Raw genomic sequence first — 20,320 nt, 5'->3', positions numbered from 1 at the left:
GGCACAATCTTGGCAGCACTATACACCCAGGGCACAATCGTGGCACCACTGTACTCCAGGGGCACACTTCTGGCAGCACTGTACACCAGGGCACAATCGTTTCACCTCTGTATCCCAGAGCACAATCCTGGCACCACCGTTTGTTTCACTCTTATATGCAATATAGACAAGAAATCTAGTCTCAGTTTCGTGTCATCCCTTTTGGATGATGTAAATAGTATGAAAATTACTTTTGTTGAAGACACTGATAAACTGGATGATTATATTAATAAAGTCTTCCATTGGAGAGTGGAAATATTTAACAACTTAAATGAAATACAGAATACAGGACACAATCCGACCTACTCGAAGGAAACGATCATGTAAAATATCTCTGAATTTTACATGACGACCTGACGTTTAGTGAGCATAACCTAGCAACTATAGGGGCAGTCAGGAAAATGATAGGATTGATTATGAGAATCTTCAAATCTAGGGATCCACAGCAGTGTTAATATTATTGAAATTACAAGTGCTGTCCTGCTTTGAGTAGTGCTCGCTACTCAAGATATTTAAGAATTGCCCGAGAGATTCCTTAAATAGAGGGAATACAGGGAACACATACCCACGCGCAGACACGATAAAGTACCTAAACTGTTGGGACCGTATTAAAGCTCTCATAATGTGATCTCTTGAAAGGAGACGAGAGAGGTATCAAAAATAAAAACATGGAAGATACTGGAGGGGCCAGGTCCCAAACATTCCTAGTAGAATAACAACATATTGGAAAGAACAATACGGAAGGAAATGCAGAATAGAACTAATGAGGAGTGCAGGTGTCATAAGCACAGTCAGAGAGCACCATATGATCATTAGAGGTCCACTGCTGTTCAACACCTTCCCAGCAAGTATAAGAAATATTGCGGAACAATGGTGAACTTCTTCGAGAAGCAATAGTATACGTTTTTGCAAGAAGTGTCGGACCAGCCAGGTTGTTGTGGATCCAAGCAACAGCCTCTTAAACCAAGTTATCACAAATGGAGCCTTCTCATAGCCGGAGTTGGGGGAGAAAAACTCCAGATACCCTCTTCAGGTAAACTTCAGGTAAACTGTGCACACATATGAAGAGTTATGTCATAACAATTCCAAGTTTTACATTTCATCAGCAGCCTTCCGCCTCCTGAGCATGAATACTGGTTGAAATGGAGTACTAGGAGCCGGAGGGAACACAGTGAAGTAGAGAGATGAGGAGCGGGTGTAGGGAGACTAAGACTTTGTTTACCTGGATGGAGATCGTGGGGTCTCAGAGGTGAACCTTTCCTCACCCTCGTATATTGAGGCCAACAAAGACCTCAAAAGCCTTATCTTTAATCAAAGTGACTTTATTGTTTACACAGTTGTGTGAACATTAAACATAACTTAATTACTGATATCCAACAGTAGATGGAACAGTCTGGTGAGTGCCAAGGGCGACTATGACAGCAAACAATGGCACCATCGGCACCATTGGAACCATCGGCACCAACAAAACCAATGGCACCATCGGAACCATCAGCACAATTGGCACCATTGGAACCATCGGAACCATCAGCACCATCGACACAATCGATAACATCGACACCATCGGCACCATCGACACCATCGGCACCATCAAAACCAACAGTACCATCGGAACCATCAGAAACATTGGCCCCATCGACACCATCGGAAACATTGGCACCATTGGCAAGATCAGAACCATCGGCACCATCGGTACCATCGACACCATTGGCACCATTGGCACCATTAGAACCATCGGCACCATCGACACCATCAGCAACATCGGCACCATCAAAACCAACAGTACCATCGGAACCATCAGAAACATTGGCCCCATCGACACCATCGGAAACATTGGCACCATTGGCACCATCAGAACCATCGGTACCATCGACACCATTGGAACCATTGGCACCATCAGAACCATCGGAGCCATCAGCCCCATCGACACCATCGAACTATCGGCACCATCGGTACCATCGACACCATTGGAACCATTGGCACCATCGACACCATCGGCAACATCGGCACCATCAGCCCCAATGGAACCATCAGAGCCATCAGCACCATCGGCATCATCAGAACTATCGGCACCATCGAAAAGATCGGCACCATCGGTACCATCGACACCATTGGAACCATCAGCACCATCGACACCATCAGAACCATCAGCACCATCGGCACCATCAGAGCCAGCGGAACCATCAGCACCATCGGCACCATCAAAACCATCTGCACTATTGACACCATCGAAAACATCGGCACCACCGACACCATCAGAACCATCGGAACCATCGGCACCATTGGAAACATCAGCACCATCGGCACCATCAGAATCATCGGCACCATCAACACCATCGGCAACATCGGCACCATCAGAACCATCGGAACCATTGGCACCATCGACACCATCGGCAACATCGGCACCATCAGCCCCAATGGAACCATCAGAGCCATCAGCACCATGGGCACCATCAGCACCATGGGCACCATCAGCACCGTCCGCACCATGGGAACCATCAGCACCATACGCACCATCGGCACCATCGGCACTATTGTAACACGGGGAGGGGGTTCGGTTCTGATCTGCTCTAACATTCCCTTTACCCCTACTCGTATCCTATTTACTTTGCTTAATACCAAGGGACCCCAGAGTTGCTTCTAGTCGAATCCCACACCACGTGGTCTTAGCCGTTTTGACCAGCTAAGATTCTACAACCTCAAGACTTGGTACTAGACTCCTAGCAAACTCAAGAATCTCCTTCTGCTGCCACCACCAGACCATTAACAAGAAGCATTAATTAAGCGGGGTCTGGGCTGATTAATCACTCATCAATACCTTGGGGCTTAATCCCCAATTCCTTGGAAAAGGAGGGAAGAATCTACGTTAAGTGTGGGTAATTATAGCAAACAAAGGGATAACTGAACGCTTACACTTTGTTAGGCTTGCTGCCCAAATAAACTCAGACTCATGGAGACCACGTGACAAGGACACAAGAAAACATGAAATGGAAATAATAAAATGCAATTACAAACTGAATATCTAATAATTGCAAAATCTAAATAAAGTCACTCCCTATACTTAACACTCCCTACGAGGCATAAGATGAACTATTTTCCTATACAAAACTGTAGCCAACTATACCTTGAACTGCGACCAGTTGTTGTTCTACTGATCTATCTAGGGAGAGGGTGAGAGTGGATGACCTCTCCGAGTCATTGACCAGCCCAAACTGACTAGCTAGCCCTCCTCACCACGAGGCTAGAATGTATTCCTATGCCAGGTTCACTAAGTTTACTAGCAGGGTTTTAAGTTTAACATCTAATCTCTGTTGTACTGAACAACCCAGATGGTTGAACTCTTTTAAACTGAAGGTAATTGCACAGGCGTCTTAGGGAAAGGCTATTTCCAATTACAATATGGCTATTTGACATTTGAGAATTATTAAATATGGAAGGCTTTGGTGACCTGTGACCCCGGGTCGTGCAAAATTGCTCAGTGTCCGAGGCTAGTTCTTAGCTAGTGATGTCACTGAGGATTAATCACTCATTAACACCTTGGGGCTTGATCCCCAATTGCTTGGAAAAGGGGATTGAAGAGAAGATCAGAGACGATTTCCCCACTCACCCCTGTTTTACAATGGTGGCACCGGTGGGATATTCTTGAGTTTGCTAGGAGTCTAGTGTTACGAACCAAAGTCCACCATCGGAACACGGAGCAGTGACGTCAACGCCATCTGTGAGTCCACTCCTGAAACCCCCACAACATGGACAATGCCATCTAGTGATGACGGGAATATACCGGCAATAGGCGCTGGATTCCTGTTCTAGTCGGTTCGAGAGGTAGCCGGTGCTGACCTCTGGTTAATACCTGGTTGATGGGGTTCTGGGAGTTCTTCTACTCCCCAAGCCCGGCCCGAGGCCAGGCTCGACTTGTGAGAGTTTGGTCCACCAGGCTGTTGCTTGGAGCGGCCCGCAGGCCCACATACCCACCACAGCCCGGTTGGTCCGGCACTCCTTGGAGGAATAAATCTAGTTTCCTCTTGAAAATGTCCACGGTTGTTCCGGCAATATTTCTTATGCTTGCTGGGAGGACGTTGAACAACCGCGGACCTCTGATGTTTATACAGTGTTCTCTGATTGTGCCTATGGCACCTCTGCTCTTCACTGGTTCTAATCTACATTTTCTTCCATGTCGTTCACTCCAGTACGTTGTTATTTTACTGTGTAGATTTGGTACTTGGCCCTCCAGTATCTTCCAGGTGTATATTATTTGATATCTCTCTCGTCTTCTTTCTAGTGAGTACATTTGGAGGGCTTTGAGACGATCCCAATAATTTAGGTGCTTTATTGCGTCTATGCGTGCCGTATATGTTCTCTGTATTCCCTCTATTTCAGCAATCTCTCCTGCTCTGAAAGGGGAAGTGAGTACTGAGCAGTACTCAAGACGGGACAACACAAGTGACTTGAAGAGTAAAACCATTGTGATGGGATCCCTGGATTTGAAAGATCTCGTAATCCATCCTATCATTTTTCTGGCTGTCGCAATATTTGCTTGGTTATGCTCCTTAAACGTTAGGTCGTCAGACATTATTATTCCCAAATCCTTTACATGCTGTTTTCCTACTATGGGTACATTTGATTGTGTTTTGTACTCTGTATTATGTTTAAGGTCCTCATTTTTACCGTACCTGAGTACCTGGAATTTATTACTGTTAAACATCATGTTATTTTCTGATGCCCAATCGAAAACTTTATTAATATCAGCTTGAAATTTTTCAATGTCCTCAGCCGAGGTAATTTTCATACTGATTTTTGTGTCATCTGCAAAGGATGATACGAAGCTGTGACTTGTATTTTTGTCTATATCTGATATGAGAATAAGGAAAAGCAGCGGTGCAAGGACTGTACCCTGAGGTACAAAGCTTTTCACTGCACTTGGACTAGATTTTATATGGTTGACAGTTACTCGCTGAGTCCTGTTTGACAGAAAACTGAGTATCCAGCGTCCTACTTTACCGGTTATTCCCATTGACTTCATTTTGTGTGCTATCACGCCATGGTCACATTTATCGAAAGCCTTTGTGAAGTCCGTGTATATCACATCAGCATTCTGTTTCTCTTCTAATGCCTCAGTGACTTTGTCGTAGTGCTCAAGTAGCTGTGAGAGGCACGATCTTCACCGCTCGAAATCCATGTTGGCCTGGGTTGTGAAGGTCATTGGTATCTATGAAATTGGTGACCTGACTCCTAATCACTCTCTCAAATACTTTTATGATGTGCGATGTTAGTGCAACTGGTCTATAATTTTTTGCCAATGCTTTGCTCCCTTTGTTGGTGAGGTGGCGCTTAGACAATGAGCGCTATCTATGGAACAAAAAGGTGTACGTAGGTGTCTAAGCCAGTAAGTGATGTTTCCCAGTGGTCCCCATGTAGTATCCCAGTGTACTGATGACGTGTCTGTATTTACAGAGTCAACGTAGAGCTGCTGTGATGTACGAAGAGTCAGTCTACCCAAGGCAGCCAAGGTCTCTACACCAGTCTGCTTCACAGAAGCAGGGAGCCACCGCAGGACGAGAACTGTAGAGTGTTCAACTCTCTGCCTGAGGAGTGGCAGTGACTGGATTCGCCGTACCCGGGGCTGGCTGGTGGAAGAGACAGCCGACTGTGGTGTTGAAAGAGGAGAGTAACCAGCGAGTTACACGAAGCTCCTGCCTAGGGCTTGCAACCCTAGTATTCGCTCGTGAAGTGGCCTAACAGCGTGAGGCTGATTGGTACCTGCCAGCAACAGGCTGAACTGTGGTTGTGGGCCTTCACGATGAGGCACCTAGTGGAATTGTGATTTGGCTGGTCCGAGGCCAGAGTAGACTCATCGTTGTTTCCTGGTACCTGCTGAGTGTAGTGCCACGGATAAGGAAACCCGGTAAAAGACTGCACGGAGTGAGCATGATGATGTACATAGTGTAGTAATATTTTCGGTTTAAGACTTTTATATATATATGGTGATGGGAAGACTAATTATATATGGTTAAAGTGTCAAACTTGTGTATTTAATGTACCTCCCCATTTTATTTTACATGCATTACTGAGCTCACCTCTTCAAAGCCTCTACTAACTTGGGGTCGGATATATGAACTTCCGTACCACCTGAAAAGAACCCGGTTGCGTCCCATTGTGGCCGTAACATCTAGTACCACGTCGTGAGGTTGTAGAATCTTAGCTGGTCAAAACGGCTAAGACCACGTGGCATGGGATTTGGCTAGAAGCAACTCTATGGTCCCTTGGTATTAAACAAAGAAAATAGAATACGGGTAGGGGTAAAGAGGACTGAAGAGAAGATCCGAGATGATACCCCTCCCATGTTACACAATCAGCACCATCGGCACCAACGGAACCATCGGCACCAACGGAACCATCGGCACCATCGGCAACATCAGCACCATCGGCACCAACGGAACCATCGACACCATCAGGACCATCGGCACCATCAACTCCATCAACACCATCGACACCATCAACACCATCGGCACCATCAGCACCATCAACACCATCAACTCTATCAACACCATCAACACCATCGGCACCATCAACACCATCGGCTCCATCAACACCATCGGCACCATCGGCACCATCAACACCATCAACTCTATCAACACCATCAACACCATCGGCACCATCGGCACCTGTGGGATATTTGGGGCTTGAATCTGATTATTTAAATATTAATATAGTAAATTAAATTACGAAGGACCACCCGCTTTTATAGTAAAGAGGGAAACTGAGAATTTATGATCATTAGATAATTCCTAGATGAAACCAGTAACTATGGATAAAATACTAGAGAATATAATCATAGAAATAATTAATGGGCTGTATAATTAAATGAATCAAACCCTCAAACACTTACATTGGGGGGTTATTACTGGAGGTAAGTACGTCCAGGAATTAGTGTGGTTCGTTCACTAATCCAATTAATAATAATCTAATCCTATGAATTATAGTGAAACTGATGTCATTACCATGAATGGGAATATAGAATATAAGTATAGTAATGAGAGTCACAATAAACACATGTTAATCTTGAGGAATTCTGCATATAAGTAATTCAGAATAATTCATGAAAATAAAAAAATAATCTTAGCTTAAAGACGATTCCTTTATGTAAGCCACGACGATTCCTCTAATTCCCTGGACTCGGCTGGTTGACGAATGGGATGGATTAACATGGGCGAAGGCGGCAGGGAGAATTCTTCTCACGTGCTGCAAGACAAATATTTACAGTAGCAACTAATTAAACTACTGAATCTATATATTCAAGAATTTGAGAATTACAGGTGATAAAATTAATAACCTGTAGTTTGATGTTATCGTGCGTCGTCACGGTCAATCACCCAGCTACCACAAAACACTTTACAAGATGCATCAAATAAAGAGAATATACTTAGCTAAAGGGCACTGTATAAGTTTTAAGATTGCCGAAATTCGCGTCCCCAGGTTCTGGCTAGGCCTATCCTGGATCGTGGCGCGCTTCACTGGCCGGTCACGTGTCGTCAAGAACCAGGTTAAAGAGGTTCCTTATATGACACCAGCAACAGTTGAAGATATTATCTGCAAGGTTATTCACGCCTCACAGTGGCGACTTTCATCTGAGGATGGATAACGTCTGCCCTAATGGCTGGGCAATGGCGTCTCCTCGTGAGAGCAGGTCTACCTCAGAGCTCCTCTAGACGCGTACTGGCAAGCCTCCTCAACCCACGCCGCGTCCCGCGTTCATCAAACAAATTATTGTCACGAACATTAATATTTCTCGCATTTACGCTCGAAACGTTGAAGACTGGACGGGTTTATTATTTAGAAGAGGAAAATATTATTATTTGCCAGTTTAGCGATAGTAAACATATAAGGGAGAGGAATTAATGTCTCTCCATGGCATTCACTCTTGACGTTAACTTTTATTACTAGATAATTGCTATGACTCCAACGCTCTATTCGGCTTTTAGTTGGAGGTCAATTCATCTCTAATTAATTATCATACAGAATGCCTCAGTTATAGAGAATCGAATTTAATTCTCAAATACATTGGATATAATGTGTTTATTGTAAGGAAATCTGACGCAATACTGGCGTCGGGTGACGTGAGAATTCTAGCCTACTGCACACATGAAATTATTAGTACATGAGAATTCTACGTGGTGTTAATTTTACTTACTACAATAATTAGTAGAGTTAGTAATAAGTAGTGAGAATACAACAGTGTGAATTCGGTGTTGGAAATATCCAACATAACTCCGGGGGGAGGATTCTAGGGTCGTAGTGTACTGTGTAGTACTGACCTATCCCGAAGTGATATTAAGATTAATACATTAGTATGTTAATATGTTAGTATGTTAGTACACACATAACGAACGTCCCGGATTTATCAAGGACTTACAAGAACTTGAGTCTTGCTATTTATATGTCAAATGAAACATGTTGCTTGTAGCCTACACAATATTTATAGAATTTAACTCTCCCAATTTAAACTAACAGAATCTACGGTGATGCGATATCCTGGGTCATAGTGACGTGTAATGTTTTGTTACATGATATCACATCGTAGCATCATCATAGTTATCTCAGTGGGAAATGAAGGAAATTACTCTTGTTCAGAGTTGTAATAGGCTTGCAAATTCCTCCTACATTCTTGAGCAGCAGCTCTAGTGGGGCGGTTGCTTGGAGGAACAGAATCATTGTCCTCGGAAATTATTGGAGAAACTGGATCTGGCTGATATTCTTGCTCAGTCAGTTCAAGGGGAACCAGCTTCTCTAAAGTTTTTAGAGTAGTGTTGCCTCGGCATAAAACTTTAACTACTCTTAGGACACCTTGTCGATCTGGGTGAATGGTAACAATTTTACCTATAGGCCACTCTGACATTGGTCCATCACTGTCGACTAGCACTAGGTCTCCTGGTTTTAATTGCACCTTATTGTAAGGACTCGAAGCTCCGTAGTGGTACTCTCGTAGAGCTGTGAGGTACTCTCGAGTCCACACCTCATTCCACCTGTTATTAACTCTAGAAAGATGCTGGTAGCTTTCCACCAAGTCTCCTCTGGTCACATGTGACGGGTCTACAGGGTCCTCTTCGGCTAAAGGGATGAGAGGGCTCAGTAGACCTCCATGGATCAAGTGAGAGGGGCTCAGAGGTTCTCTCTGGGTAAAATCATCAGACAGGTAGGTGATTGGGCGGTTATTGACTCGCGCCTCGATTTCCACAACAATGGTTTGGAGTTCCGAGTAACTGACCCTTTGTCGGTGTAAAGTTTTCCTTAGACACTTCTTGACCGTGCCTACCATTCGCTCATAGAACCCACCTTGCCAAGGGGCTCTCGGTGCTATGAATTTCCAGTGACATTGTCTTCTCTGTAAGACTGACTGTACCTCTGGGTGGTTCCAGACTACTCGCAAACAACTTTCTCCTGCCACAAAATTAGATCCGTTGCCCGATATCATTAATTTAGGACACGATCGGCGGGCAGCAAATCTGCGGAAAGCTTGAATGAAAGCTTCTGCACTCATGTCTGGAGTGACCTCTAAGTGTACGCCTCTGGTTGTAGCACATGTAAAGAGACAAATGTACGCCTACACTGGTATATTATCTGGGTTACCAGTGAGGAGTAAGGCTCCTGTATAATCAACACCAGTGGTTTCGAAAGGACGAAGATGAACCACGCGCTCTTCTGGGAGTGGGGGAGGTCCTGGGTAAGGACACACTCTAGCGTCGTACCTCTTACAGATTACACAAGATTTAATAATGGTCTTAACTGTCTGACGACCTTGAGGAAGCCAGTACTTTTGTCTAAGGTCGGTGAGAGTATCTAAAACTCCACCATGTAGGGTACCATATTGATAGTGATGTAAGACAAGAAGTTTAGTGATGATGTGGTGACGAGGTAAAAGAATATGATTTTTAGTGTCTAAGTCAATTTTTGCATGTAGCAAACGTCCTCCACATCGTAGTATGTTATGAGTGTTGGCATCGTACCAGATGCCTAGAGACTTAGTTAATTTATCTGGAAGATTCTCAAATTCGCTTCCGTATGTCTCTTGCTGTGCACGCTTGATCCAGTAGTGGATAGGATTGGGAAATTTATGTCGAATTCCTACTTTAGCAAGGAAATCAAACACGTGCGCAGTCACTCGTAACAATTTGCTTAAGTTAGAATAATGATGAGGATCAATGGCTAATATTCGCTGAGGCTCTGGTTCTTTCATGGGAGTGGCGATATTGGTCACTATGACTTGTGGCTTTTGTTTGGGCCACTGACCACCAACAAGCCATGAAGGTCCATTGAACCAAAGCGAAGACTTGACAAGTTGTTTTAATGTCAATCCTCGTGATAAATAATCTGCAGGATTGTCCTTAGTAGGGACATGTCTAAACTTATATCCAGCAGATAAATCATGAATCTCCCTGACGCGATTACTGACATAAGGAGTTTTGTTGTTATTGTTTCTTACCCATTGTAAGACTGCCTCGTTGTCTGACCACACTACAATCTCACCAAAGTGGATATTATTGAGTGTCTTTGTCAGGCAATGAGCCAATCTTACTCCCACTAGCAATGCAGTCAACTCCATCTGAGGTAAGGATCTCCTTTTGATGGGAGCAACTCTTGCTTTTGATGTGAGTAAAATTGATTGAGCCCTATTAACTAAATAGGCTGCTGCCCCATATACCTTGCCAGAGGCATCGCAAAAAACGTGCAAATTGGTGGGTAAGTTTGGTCCTGAAGCATTACGAGGAAATTTCAGAACTCCTAACTGATTAAAATCCGTTGAGAGTATTTGCCATTTGGCTTGTAACTCACTTGATAACGGATCATCCCATCCCATATGTTTCTGCCAGCACTCCTGCATTAGGAGTTTGCCCCTTATTAATATAGGACTAAGTAGGCCTAAAGGGTCAAATGGTTGACTGACAAATGAGAGCAGTGTTCTCATGGTAAGGGTTGAATTATCAGTTTGCACTGACTTGACATTAATCTCGTCAGTGCTGGTGTTCCATTCCACTCCTAGAACCTTTAAATTACTGGGTACCTGATAATCTGGAAATTCTTTCTCGATTAACTGGTTGAGCAGTTTATTATTTGAGGCCCATGACTGTAGTGGCATATTGGCTCCTAACAGTTCACGGTTAGCCTCATGGTAGATTTCTACCAGATCAGCTTGATCATTAGTTGTCCCCTGGAAATTGTCGACATATAAGTTGTCGCTAATAGTTGCCTTATAAGGGCTGTCTGATTTCCTCAAATGCGTGTCTAAAGTGGCTTGCAAAAGAAACGGTGAGGACGTAGCTCCAAATAATACGGAGGCAAACCTATAGGTGATTACTCCACTGTTAGGGTCCAGTGGATCCTTGAACCAGAGGAATTTTGTGTAGTCACGATCTTCCTCCTGTAATCCTACTCGAAGAAAGGCTTTGCTGATGTCAGCTGTATAGGCAAAAATGCCTGTGCGAAATCGTAACAACACGTCATGTAGCCTTTGTGTTAGGCTAGGTCCCGTTTGGAGACATTCATTTAAAGACACACTGCTCGGCTTTACTTTGGCACTGCAGTTAAAGACAATACGAATAGGTGTTGTCAATGAGTCTTTCACCACAGCATGGTGAGGTAAATAATGACCTGTTTTTCGGTCATCATGTTCAACAACTTCAATGAACTTATTGTTAAGTTGTTGTTGGATAAGTTGGTGATACATGGTTAGTTTGTCTGGCTGCTTCTGCAGTCGTGTTAATTGAGACTGCAATTGTGAGGCTGCCATAAAATAATTCACAGGAATTTGTGGATGATCCAACTTCCATGGGAGTCTTACCCAGTATTGTTTATTTGAGTAGACAACTGTATCCAGATATTGCTGGTAAGTCCACGTATCATCAGGACTTGGTTGCTCAGGGATGATGCCTAACGTGTCTAAATCCCACAAACGATGTATTGGTGGGTCAGACTCAATGTCCTCGGCTATTTCCCTGAAGCGTAGGGGTGACTGTTCTAAGCCTAGTCACGCCACAATTACATTATTGGATTGTTGGTTTGTGGACGCTGGACCTTGTCTGAAAAGCACTGGTCCTGTGAGCAATTTGCCCCCTGCGGACGACAACAAATTCATACCATGTTGCCTAGTGCATCCAGTTATAAACTTGTAATAATGATCCGCGCCTATTAGTATTCCAATATCTGTGAGGCAGTCAGAATTTATTTTATGATCTGCTAGCCTCATGCGGTTTCATTTAAGGTGTCTCGCAGTGCGAGCTAGTCCTGTGACCTGCAGGTCCGTAGGAATCTTATCCACTACCACCGCTTGGATTGGGCTAGTAGAAGATCCTAATCTAACTAATACTTTAACTACCTTGTAGTCACGAGGTCCACTATTTGACAGGAAACCAGAAATGTTTAACCTCACACTTTTGGCAGGTTTTAAATTTAACTCATCTACCAACTGTTGTGTAATGAAGGTTTTCTGTGAACCTTGGTCAAAAAGACCCCTAGTATTAATTCTAGATCTTCGGTTTATTAATTTAAGTTGAGCTGTAGGCAAAGTAGTATTATTGCCTGACTCAGTAGCAAGTACATTTACTTCGTGATGTACTTTACAATATTGCACTGCAGTAGAATTAGTAGAATTCTCTCCAGTGATCATGGTTTGTGTAGGAGATTTCCTACATAAGGCGTAGTGGTGTACACCTTGGTCACAACGGTTGCACGTACGTAACTGCACTGCACATTTCTTGGGATCATGAGAGCCCATGCACTTGTGCAATTCCTGTAACCTTTTAACCCTAACATTATAAGTAGGATAAACAGAGCATTGATAAGTGGTGTGTCCCTGATTGCAGAACAGACACTTTCTCTGGTTAATAGACTTAGTCTCTTTAGTAGACAAGTCATTGGTTATCTCTGAAGAAGATACTGAATATGTACCCACATTTCCACTTCTTTTCCTAGTGGATGGAGTAGGTTTGGATTTATATTTATTAGACTTACTCTGAGTCTGTTTAGGTTTGACTGAAATATCAGCACTAGTTGGCTTAGACTCAGGTTTAATTTTGTCATGAGTGTTCAACCTGTTAACTGTGATCCTCAACCCCTCGAAAATTTGATCGAGAGTAAGAAACTCAGTATTATAATGGGAGCAGAGCTCTGTCAAGACATTTCGAGGTAATTTCCTCTGTAATAGTAGCTTGATAGACCATTCAGAAGCAGGTATATTAACTTTAGTACCTAAGGCCTTTACTAGAGACTCTACTTCTAGTCTGAAGCTTTGAAGTGACTCTGGTCTACTGTTTGGTGCATTCAGATCTAGCAATTGATAATAGAGGGTAGCTATACTTAACTCTTGGTTGCAATAGTTCAACTTCAGGAGTTTTATAGCTTCCTCATAATTACTCTCATTAAGAGTAAGGTTATGGATGACCTTTTTAGCCTCTCCTGTGAGAAGACTAAGTAGGTATGAAAATTTAGAAACCTTGTCTAGAGACTGTTTCTTATGGATGTGAACTTCAAAGGAAGTCCAAAAATTGTCCCAATTTTCTGTATCTAATCCTGAAAATGTAGGCAAGTCTAGAGTAGGTAAACGAATCTCGGGTAAGTGATTATTGAAGTGAGATCCAGTGTTACTGGTATTGGATCCAGATTGTTTGGCTAATTTAGATAGCTTGATAATTCTATCTTGAGTCTCATCTTCATATTGGGAGATGTCGTCTACAATTTGACTTGCTTCCTCAGGATCAGTTTCTACAGTATTTAGCAGATCAAGGTAAGATTGACCTGCAGATCTGACTTGATCAAATTTCAGATCAGCCAATCTAACTGATGCCTCTAAGTGATAAGAGTCAATGGGAGTATCTTTAGTTAAGCCCTCAGCCTTATTAATTAATCTGGTCAAGTGACCTTTAAGGCCAATGTAGGTTCTCCTCAATTGCTCAGGAGTAGCCATGTTGGGCTTAGGTTCAAACTTCACAGTGTTAGTATATGTATTACTAATGAAGCTTGGGTACTTGTTCATTAGTGAACAGGTGACATTAATTGTAGCCTAATTTAAGGTGACTACTTTATATTTTACCTCACTTGAGGTTAAATGTACCTACCTACCTAACAACAAATAGCTAGATATTTTGTGCACTGTCTGAACTTCACCACTAGTTCTCGTCCGGTTAGCTCATCTATATCACCATCAGAGTTAATGGAGATTATCCAGCAATACACAAAATAGATACACAAAATAATGCATACAAGAGAAATATTATGGAGACACTCCAATCAGAGTTATCTCAAATTTAATCCCACCCTGTATAGGGTCAGCACAAATAATATAATATATACAACACTGACTAGTTTTAGATCTATTCGTAATAATTCCTAACTAAGAACTATAAAGTTATTTAGTCTGGGCTTGTACCAAATTCAGCACAATCTCAGCCTAAATTTTACCTACTAACATGGGTAAAGAGTATTGTGGTGCAGTAAGGTGAATATAGTTGTGCTGTATTTTTGTTTTTTTTGTTTTTTTTGTTTTATAAGAGTGCTCTTGCACACACAGGTGAACAATTATGTACAGTTAAGTTTGGCTTGCTAGCCACAGCCGTTTGTGATGGTTGATGGTGTTAATTAACTTGTCAACCACATGCAACCTAGATTCCCCTGACAAGTGTACACCATCTCTGGTCAGGTTCTGTCTGTAAGGTCTGGCTGTAAATTGGATATATGTGGCATCCAATCTCACTCGTTTTTTCAGCCTGAAATTTATGTACTTAGCAGCTCTCAGGTAGTATTCTGGGGTTACTCCCCAACGATTACCTTGACTGGGTTGGCGAGGTTCCACTAATGTGAATACTACCGATTCACTGATGAGCTTGAAAGAAGAAATTATGGCTTTGAGGTGTTTGATCACCTCGGCTGGATGACGAGTGGGGTGGATGTCATTACCACCTAAGTATATAATGGTTAGATGGTGAGGCCACTCTAACGCAGGTGTTAGTGTGGGGTTATTATAAAAGTTATGAGCTGTTGCTCCTGGTGACCTAAAGATTCTCACCTCTGTGTGAGGTATAGGTCTAAGTGTTGTGGCTATGACCCACTAAAGCTACCTTATACATGAGGTGAAAGTAGCAATATGTTAGTGTGATCTAGGCTAACTGATGTGTTACACTGTTAGTTGACACAATTAATTAAATAGTTAGTCTAGCTTCTATCACACAAGGATTAGTTATTAATGATTAATAATTTAATTATAGATTTAATGCTTATCCGGTTCGAAGGACCATAATGTGGGATATTTGGGGCTTGAATCTGATTATTTAAATATTAATATAGTAAATTAAATTACGAAGGACCACCCGCTTTTATAGTAAAGAGGGAAACTGAGAATTTATGATCATTAGATAATTTCTAGATGAAACCAGTAACTATGGATAAAATACTAGAGAATATAATCATAGAAATAATTAATGGGCTGTATAATTAAATGAATCAAACCCTCAAACACCTACATTGGGGGGTTATTACTGGAGGTAAGTACGTCCAGGAATTAGTGTGGTTCGTTCACTAATCCAATTAATAATAATCTAATCCTATGAATTATAGTGAAACTGATGTCATTACCAAGAATGGGAATATAGAATATAAGTATAGTAATGAGAGTCACAATAAACACATGTTAATCTTGAGGAATTCTGCATATAAGTAATTCAGAATAATTCATGAAAATAAAAAAAGAATCTTAGCTTAACCCTTACACTGCTCAGGGGTCCTTGGGACATTTACACCCCTGTGCGCAAGAAAAAAAAAAATTCAAAAATTTTTTTTCGTCTTCTAAACATGTTAATTTGTGTCCCCTGAGCACGGAAAAAATAAAAAAAAAATCGTAGGTGACATATTTTGGGCGCAATTGACCGAGGAAGTCTGGCAAAAAGTGGGCGTTGACAGAGCGGTCGTCAGACCCGGTCAGCGTCACCCACGTTGACAGATGGGAGTTGCCACAAAGATATTATTACCTAATTGTTTCAATGTCTCCGATTGATTTTTTCTTAGTTTTTTTGCAGTAATATTATTCAATAGTGTGTATTGTAATATATTTATATAATAAAAGTGGTTAATAATCGCTATACTCAAAAGTATGATGTGCATATTTGTGATTCAATTATTATGTTTATAAAACAATAAACAAAAAATTTTGCTGCTATTACACTCTATACACAGGTTATATATAAGTATTGGCATGTTTTGGTCACCATAACAAACCACTAAGTTGGTATTGAGAGTCGAAAAGCAACGAGGAGTTACCGCCACACACCAGCCAGCCACTCGCTGCCACTCCCTCAACACACGCACTAAACTTTCTCCCCCAACAATACCAGTTGTGGTGTTATTACACTATATACAGACGTTATATATAAGTATGTGTATATTTTGTTCACCACAACTGTACAGCTAAGCTGATATAGTTAGTTCCATCACTAAGAGTCGTCGCTATACACAGATGGCGGCTCCCTCACTCATTCAAGGTCACACGCACTAAACTTTCTCCCCCAACAATACCAGTTGTGGTGTTATTACACTATATACAGAAGTTATATATAAGTATGTGTATATTTTGTTCACCACAACTGTACAGCTAAGCTGATATAGTTAGTTCAGGCACTAAGAGTCGTCGCTATACACAGATGGCGGCTGGCGGCTCCCTCACTTTCAAGGTCACACGCACTAAACTTTCTCCCCCAACAATACCTTTTGCAGTGTTATTACCCTATATACACATATTATATATAAATATCTACATGTTTTATGCACCGTAACTGTACACCTAAGCTTGTAGTGCGCCCAAAGAGCATAGTGGCCACCCTCTAAACAGCTAGACAAATCGTGCAGACGACGTCACCTCCGTCACCCATATGGCTCCTCCCAGCATAATCCTTTTGCTGTTATTACACTAATACACACATTATATATAAGTATCTACATTTGTGTTCACCATAGAGAACCACTGACCTGGTATGGTGAATGCAAACAATAACAGGTGGCCACACAGTCAGTAAACGATGCTGTCTCCCTCCGTCTCTCAGCATCACTCCTCCCACAGCGCTAATTATTACAACAATCCTGCTATTATCACAACCCTAGTTATTTATATCACAGTCATTGGTTATCTGTAATATTGTCATCGCTAAATAATAACAATTATATATTTATTTTGACATTTTTTGGCGATGCTGTGGTCACAAGCTGAACATCAATGCTATTCGCTCATGCTGCATGCGCCGGCCTTGGTTGCTCCAACAGTACTGTGCCTCTCACACCTGAGAATATTGCCCACGATTTTTTTTAAAATGGCATCTATTTACAAGAGCCCTGAGGAAGCTACTGTGAACCCCGTGTAGCCGCGGGCCATTTGAATCAGGCCTGGCACCCTATGGCGTATATATACGCCATGCGCACCATGGGACATGTTACTCAGGGCGTATATATACGCCATGCGCAGTTTAAGGGTTAAAGACGATTCCTTTATGTAAGCCACGACGATTCCTTTATGTAAGCCACGACGATTCCTCTAATTCCCTGGACTCGGCTGGTTGACGAATGGGATGGATTAACATGGGAGAAGGCGGCAGGGAGAATTCTTCTCACGTGCTGCAAGACAAATATTTACAGTAGCAACTAATTAAACTACTGAATCTATATATTCAAGAATTTGAGAATTACAGGTGATAAAATTAATAATCTGTAGTTTGATGTTATCGTGCGTCGTCACGGTCAATCACCCAGCTACCACAAAACACTTTACAAGATGCATCAAATAAAGAGAATTTACTTAGCTAAAGGGCACTGTATAAGTTTTAAGATTGCCGAAATTTGCGTCCCCAGGTTCTGGCTAGGCCTATCCTGGATCGTGGTGCGCTTCACTGGCCGGTCACGTGTCGTCAAGAACCAGGTTAAAGAGGTTCCTTATATGACACCAGCAACAGTTGAAGATATTATCTGCAAGGTTATTCACGCCTCACAGTGGCGACTTTCATCTGAGGATGGATAACGTCTGCCCTAATGGCTGGGCAATTGGGTCTCCTCGTGAGTACGGTGAGAGCAGGTCTACCTCAGAGCTCCTCTAGACGCGCTCTGGCAAGCCTCCTCAACCCACGCCGCGTCCCGCGTTCATCAAACAAATTATTGTCACGAACATTAATATTTCTCGCATTTACGCTCGAAACGTTGAAGACTGGACGGGTTTATTATTTAGAAGAGGAAAATATTATTATTTGCCAGTTTAGCGATAGTAAACATATAAGGGAGAGGAATTAATGTCTCTCCATGGCATTCACTCTTGACGTTAACTTTTATTACTAGATAATTGCTATGACTCCAACACTCTATTCGGCTTTTAGTTGGAGGTCAATTCATCTGTAATTAATTATCATACAGAATGCCTCAGTTATAGAGAATCGAATTTAATTCTCAAATACATTGGATATAATGTGTTTATTGTAAGGAAATCTGACGCAATACTGGCGTCGGGTGACGTGAGAATTCTAGCCTACTGCACAGATGAAATTATTAGTACATGAGAATTCTACGTGGTGTTAATTTTACTTACTACAATAATTAGTAGAGTTAGTAATAAGTAGTGAGAATACAACAGTGTGAATTCGGTGTTGGAAATATCCAACAGCACCATCGGCACCATCAACACAATGGGCACCATCAACACCATCAACTCTATCAACACCATCAACACCATCGGCACCATCGGCACCATCAACACCATCAACACCATCAACACTATCGGCACCATCAACACCATCGGCACCATCGGCACCATCAACACCATCAACACCATCGGCACTATCGGCACCATCAACACCATCAACACCATCAACACCATCGGCACCATCAGCACCATCAGCACCATCGGCACCATCGGCACCATCGTCACTATCAGCACAATCGGCACCATTAGCACCATCGACACCATCAGAACCATCGGCACCATCAGCACCAAAGGCACCATCGTCACTATCAGCACCATCAGCACCATCGGCACCATCAACACCAAAGGCACCATCAGAACTATCGGCACCATTGGAACTAGTCTGAGAGTATCAGGGGGTTGGGGGGGGGGCGAAATTTGATATAATTTGAGCTTCTGAAGTTGTTTAAGTTAGGTTGTCTGTAGTCTGAGTTGTTCATTATGTTGTAACTCACACTGCTGCCCATGTAACAGCTGCAGCAGTGTGTTGGTCTTGTAACTCACACTGCTGCCCATGTAACAGCTGCAGCAGTGTGTTGGTCTTGTAACTCACACTGCTGCCCATGTAACAGCTGCAGCAGTGTGTTGGTCTTGTAACTCACACTGCTGCTTATGTAACAGCTGCAGCAGTGTGTTGGTCTTGTAACTCACACTGCTGCTCATGTAACAGCAGCACCAGTGTGTTGGTCTTGTAACTCACACTGCTGCTCATGTAACAGCAGCACCAGTGTGTTGGTCTTGTAACTCACACTGCTGCTCATGTACCAGTAGCAGTGTGTTGGTCTTGTAACTCACACTGCTGCTCATGTAACAGCAGCAGTGTGTGAATGTCTTGTAACTCACACTGCTGCTCATGTAACAGCTGCAGCAGTGTGTAGGTCTTGTAACTCACACTGCTGCTCATGTAACAACAGCAGTGTGTAGGTCTTTAGGTCTCATAACTCACACTGCTGTTCATGTAACAGCAGCAGTGTGTAGGTCTTGTAACTCACACTGCTGTTCATGTAACAGCAGCAGTGTGTGAAGGTCTTGTAACTCACACTGCTGTTCATGTAACAGCGGCAGGGTGTGAAGGTCATGTAACTCACACTGCTGTTCATGAAACAGCAGCAGTGTGTAGGTCTTGTAACTCACACTGCTGCTCATGTAACAGCTGCAGCAGTGTGTTGGTCTTGTAACTCACACTGCTGCTCATGTAACAACAGCAGTGTGTAGGTCTTGTAACTCACTGCTGCTCATGTAACAGCAGCACCAGTGTGTAGGTCTTGCTCATTTTAGACGTCATCTTGTGACCCAGGTTACTCCTAGACTCTGATACATGGTGAAGTCAAGCAGTCTCATCATTGTGTGAACTCTCTACTTTTGACATAGGAAAGTGTAGACTCTATAACAGTAATCGTCAGCGAGCAGATAGGTCTTGCCGGCCGGGGTGCTGGGGCGGGCGGCCAGGCGGGAGCACGCAGTGGGGCCGTTGTTGGGCTCCCCTGAGTGCCACTGTGATGAGTTGACCAACACCCCAGAACTCAT

The 20,320-nt window shown here is 42.7% G+C and overlaps 1 protein-coding gene across 1 annotated transcript; it reads right to left on the bottom strand.

Moving 5' to 3' along the window:
• Positions 1-1,361: 1,361 nt before the first annotated feature.
• LOC138366072 (collagen, type I, alpha 1a-like) lies at positions 1,362-19,872 on the bottom strand. Its single transcript, XM_069326805.1, has 5 exons — positions 19,834-19,872; positions 18,719-19,136; positions 6,371-6,701; positions 2,042-2,570; positions 1,362-1,976 (listed from the first exon to the last, which is right to left on the bottom strand). The coding sequence occupies exons 1-5, from the start codon at positions 19,870-19,872 to the stop codon at positions 1,362-1,364; spliced, it is 1,932 nt and encodes a 643-aa protein (XP_069182906.1).
• Positions 19,873-20,320: the final 448 nt, after the last annotated feature.

Source organism: Procambarus clarkii, chromosome 2 (assembly GCF_040958095.1).
Source record: "Procambarus clarkii isolate CNS0578487 chromosome 2, FALCON_Pclarkii_2.0, whole genome shotgun sequence".
Classification (NCBI taxonomy): Eukaryota; Metazoa; Arthropoda; class Malacostraca; order Decapoda; family Cambaridae; genus Procambarus; species Procambarus clarkii.
This window is presented reverse-complemented; position numbering and strand designations above follow the sequence as displayed.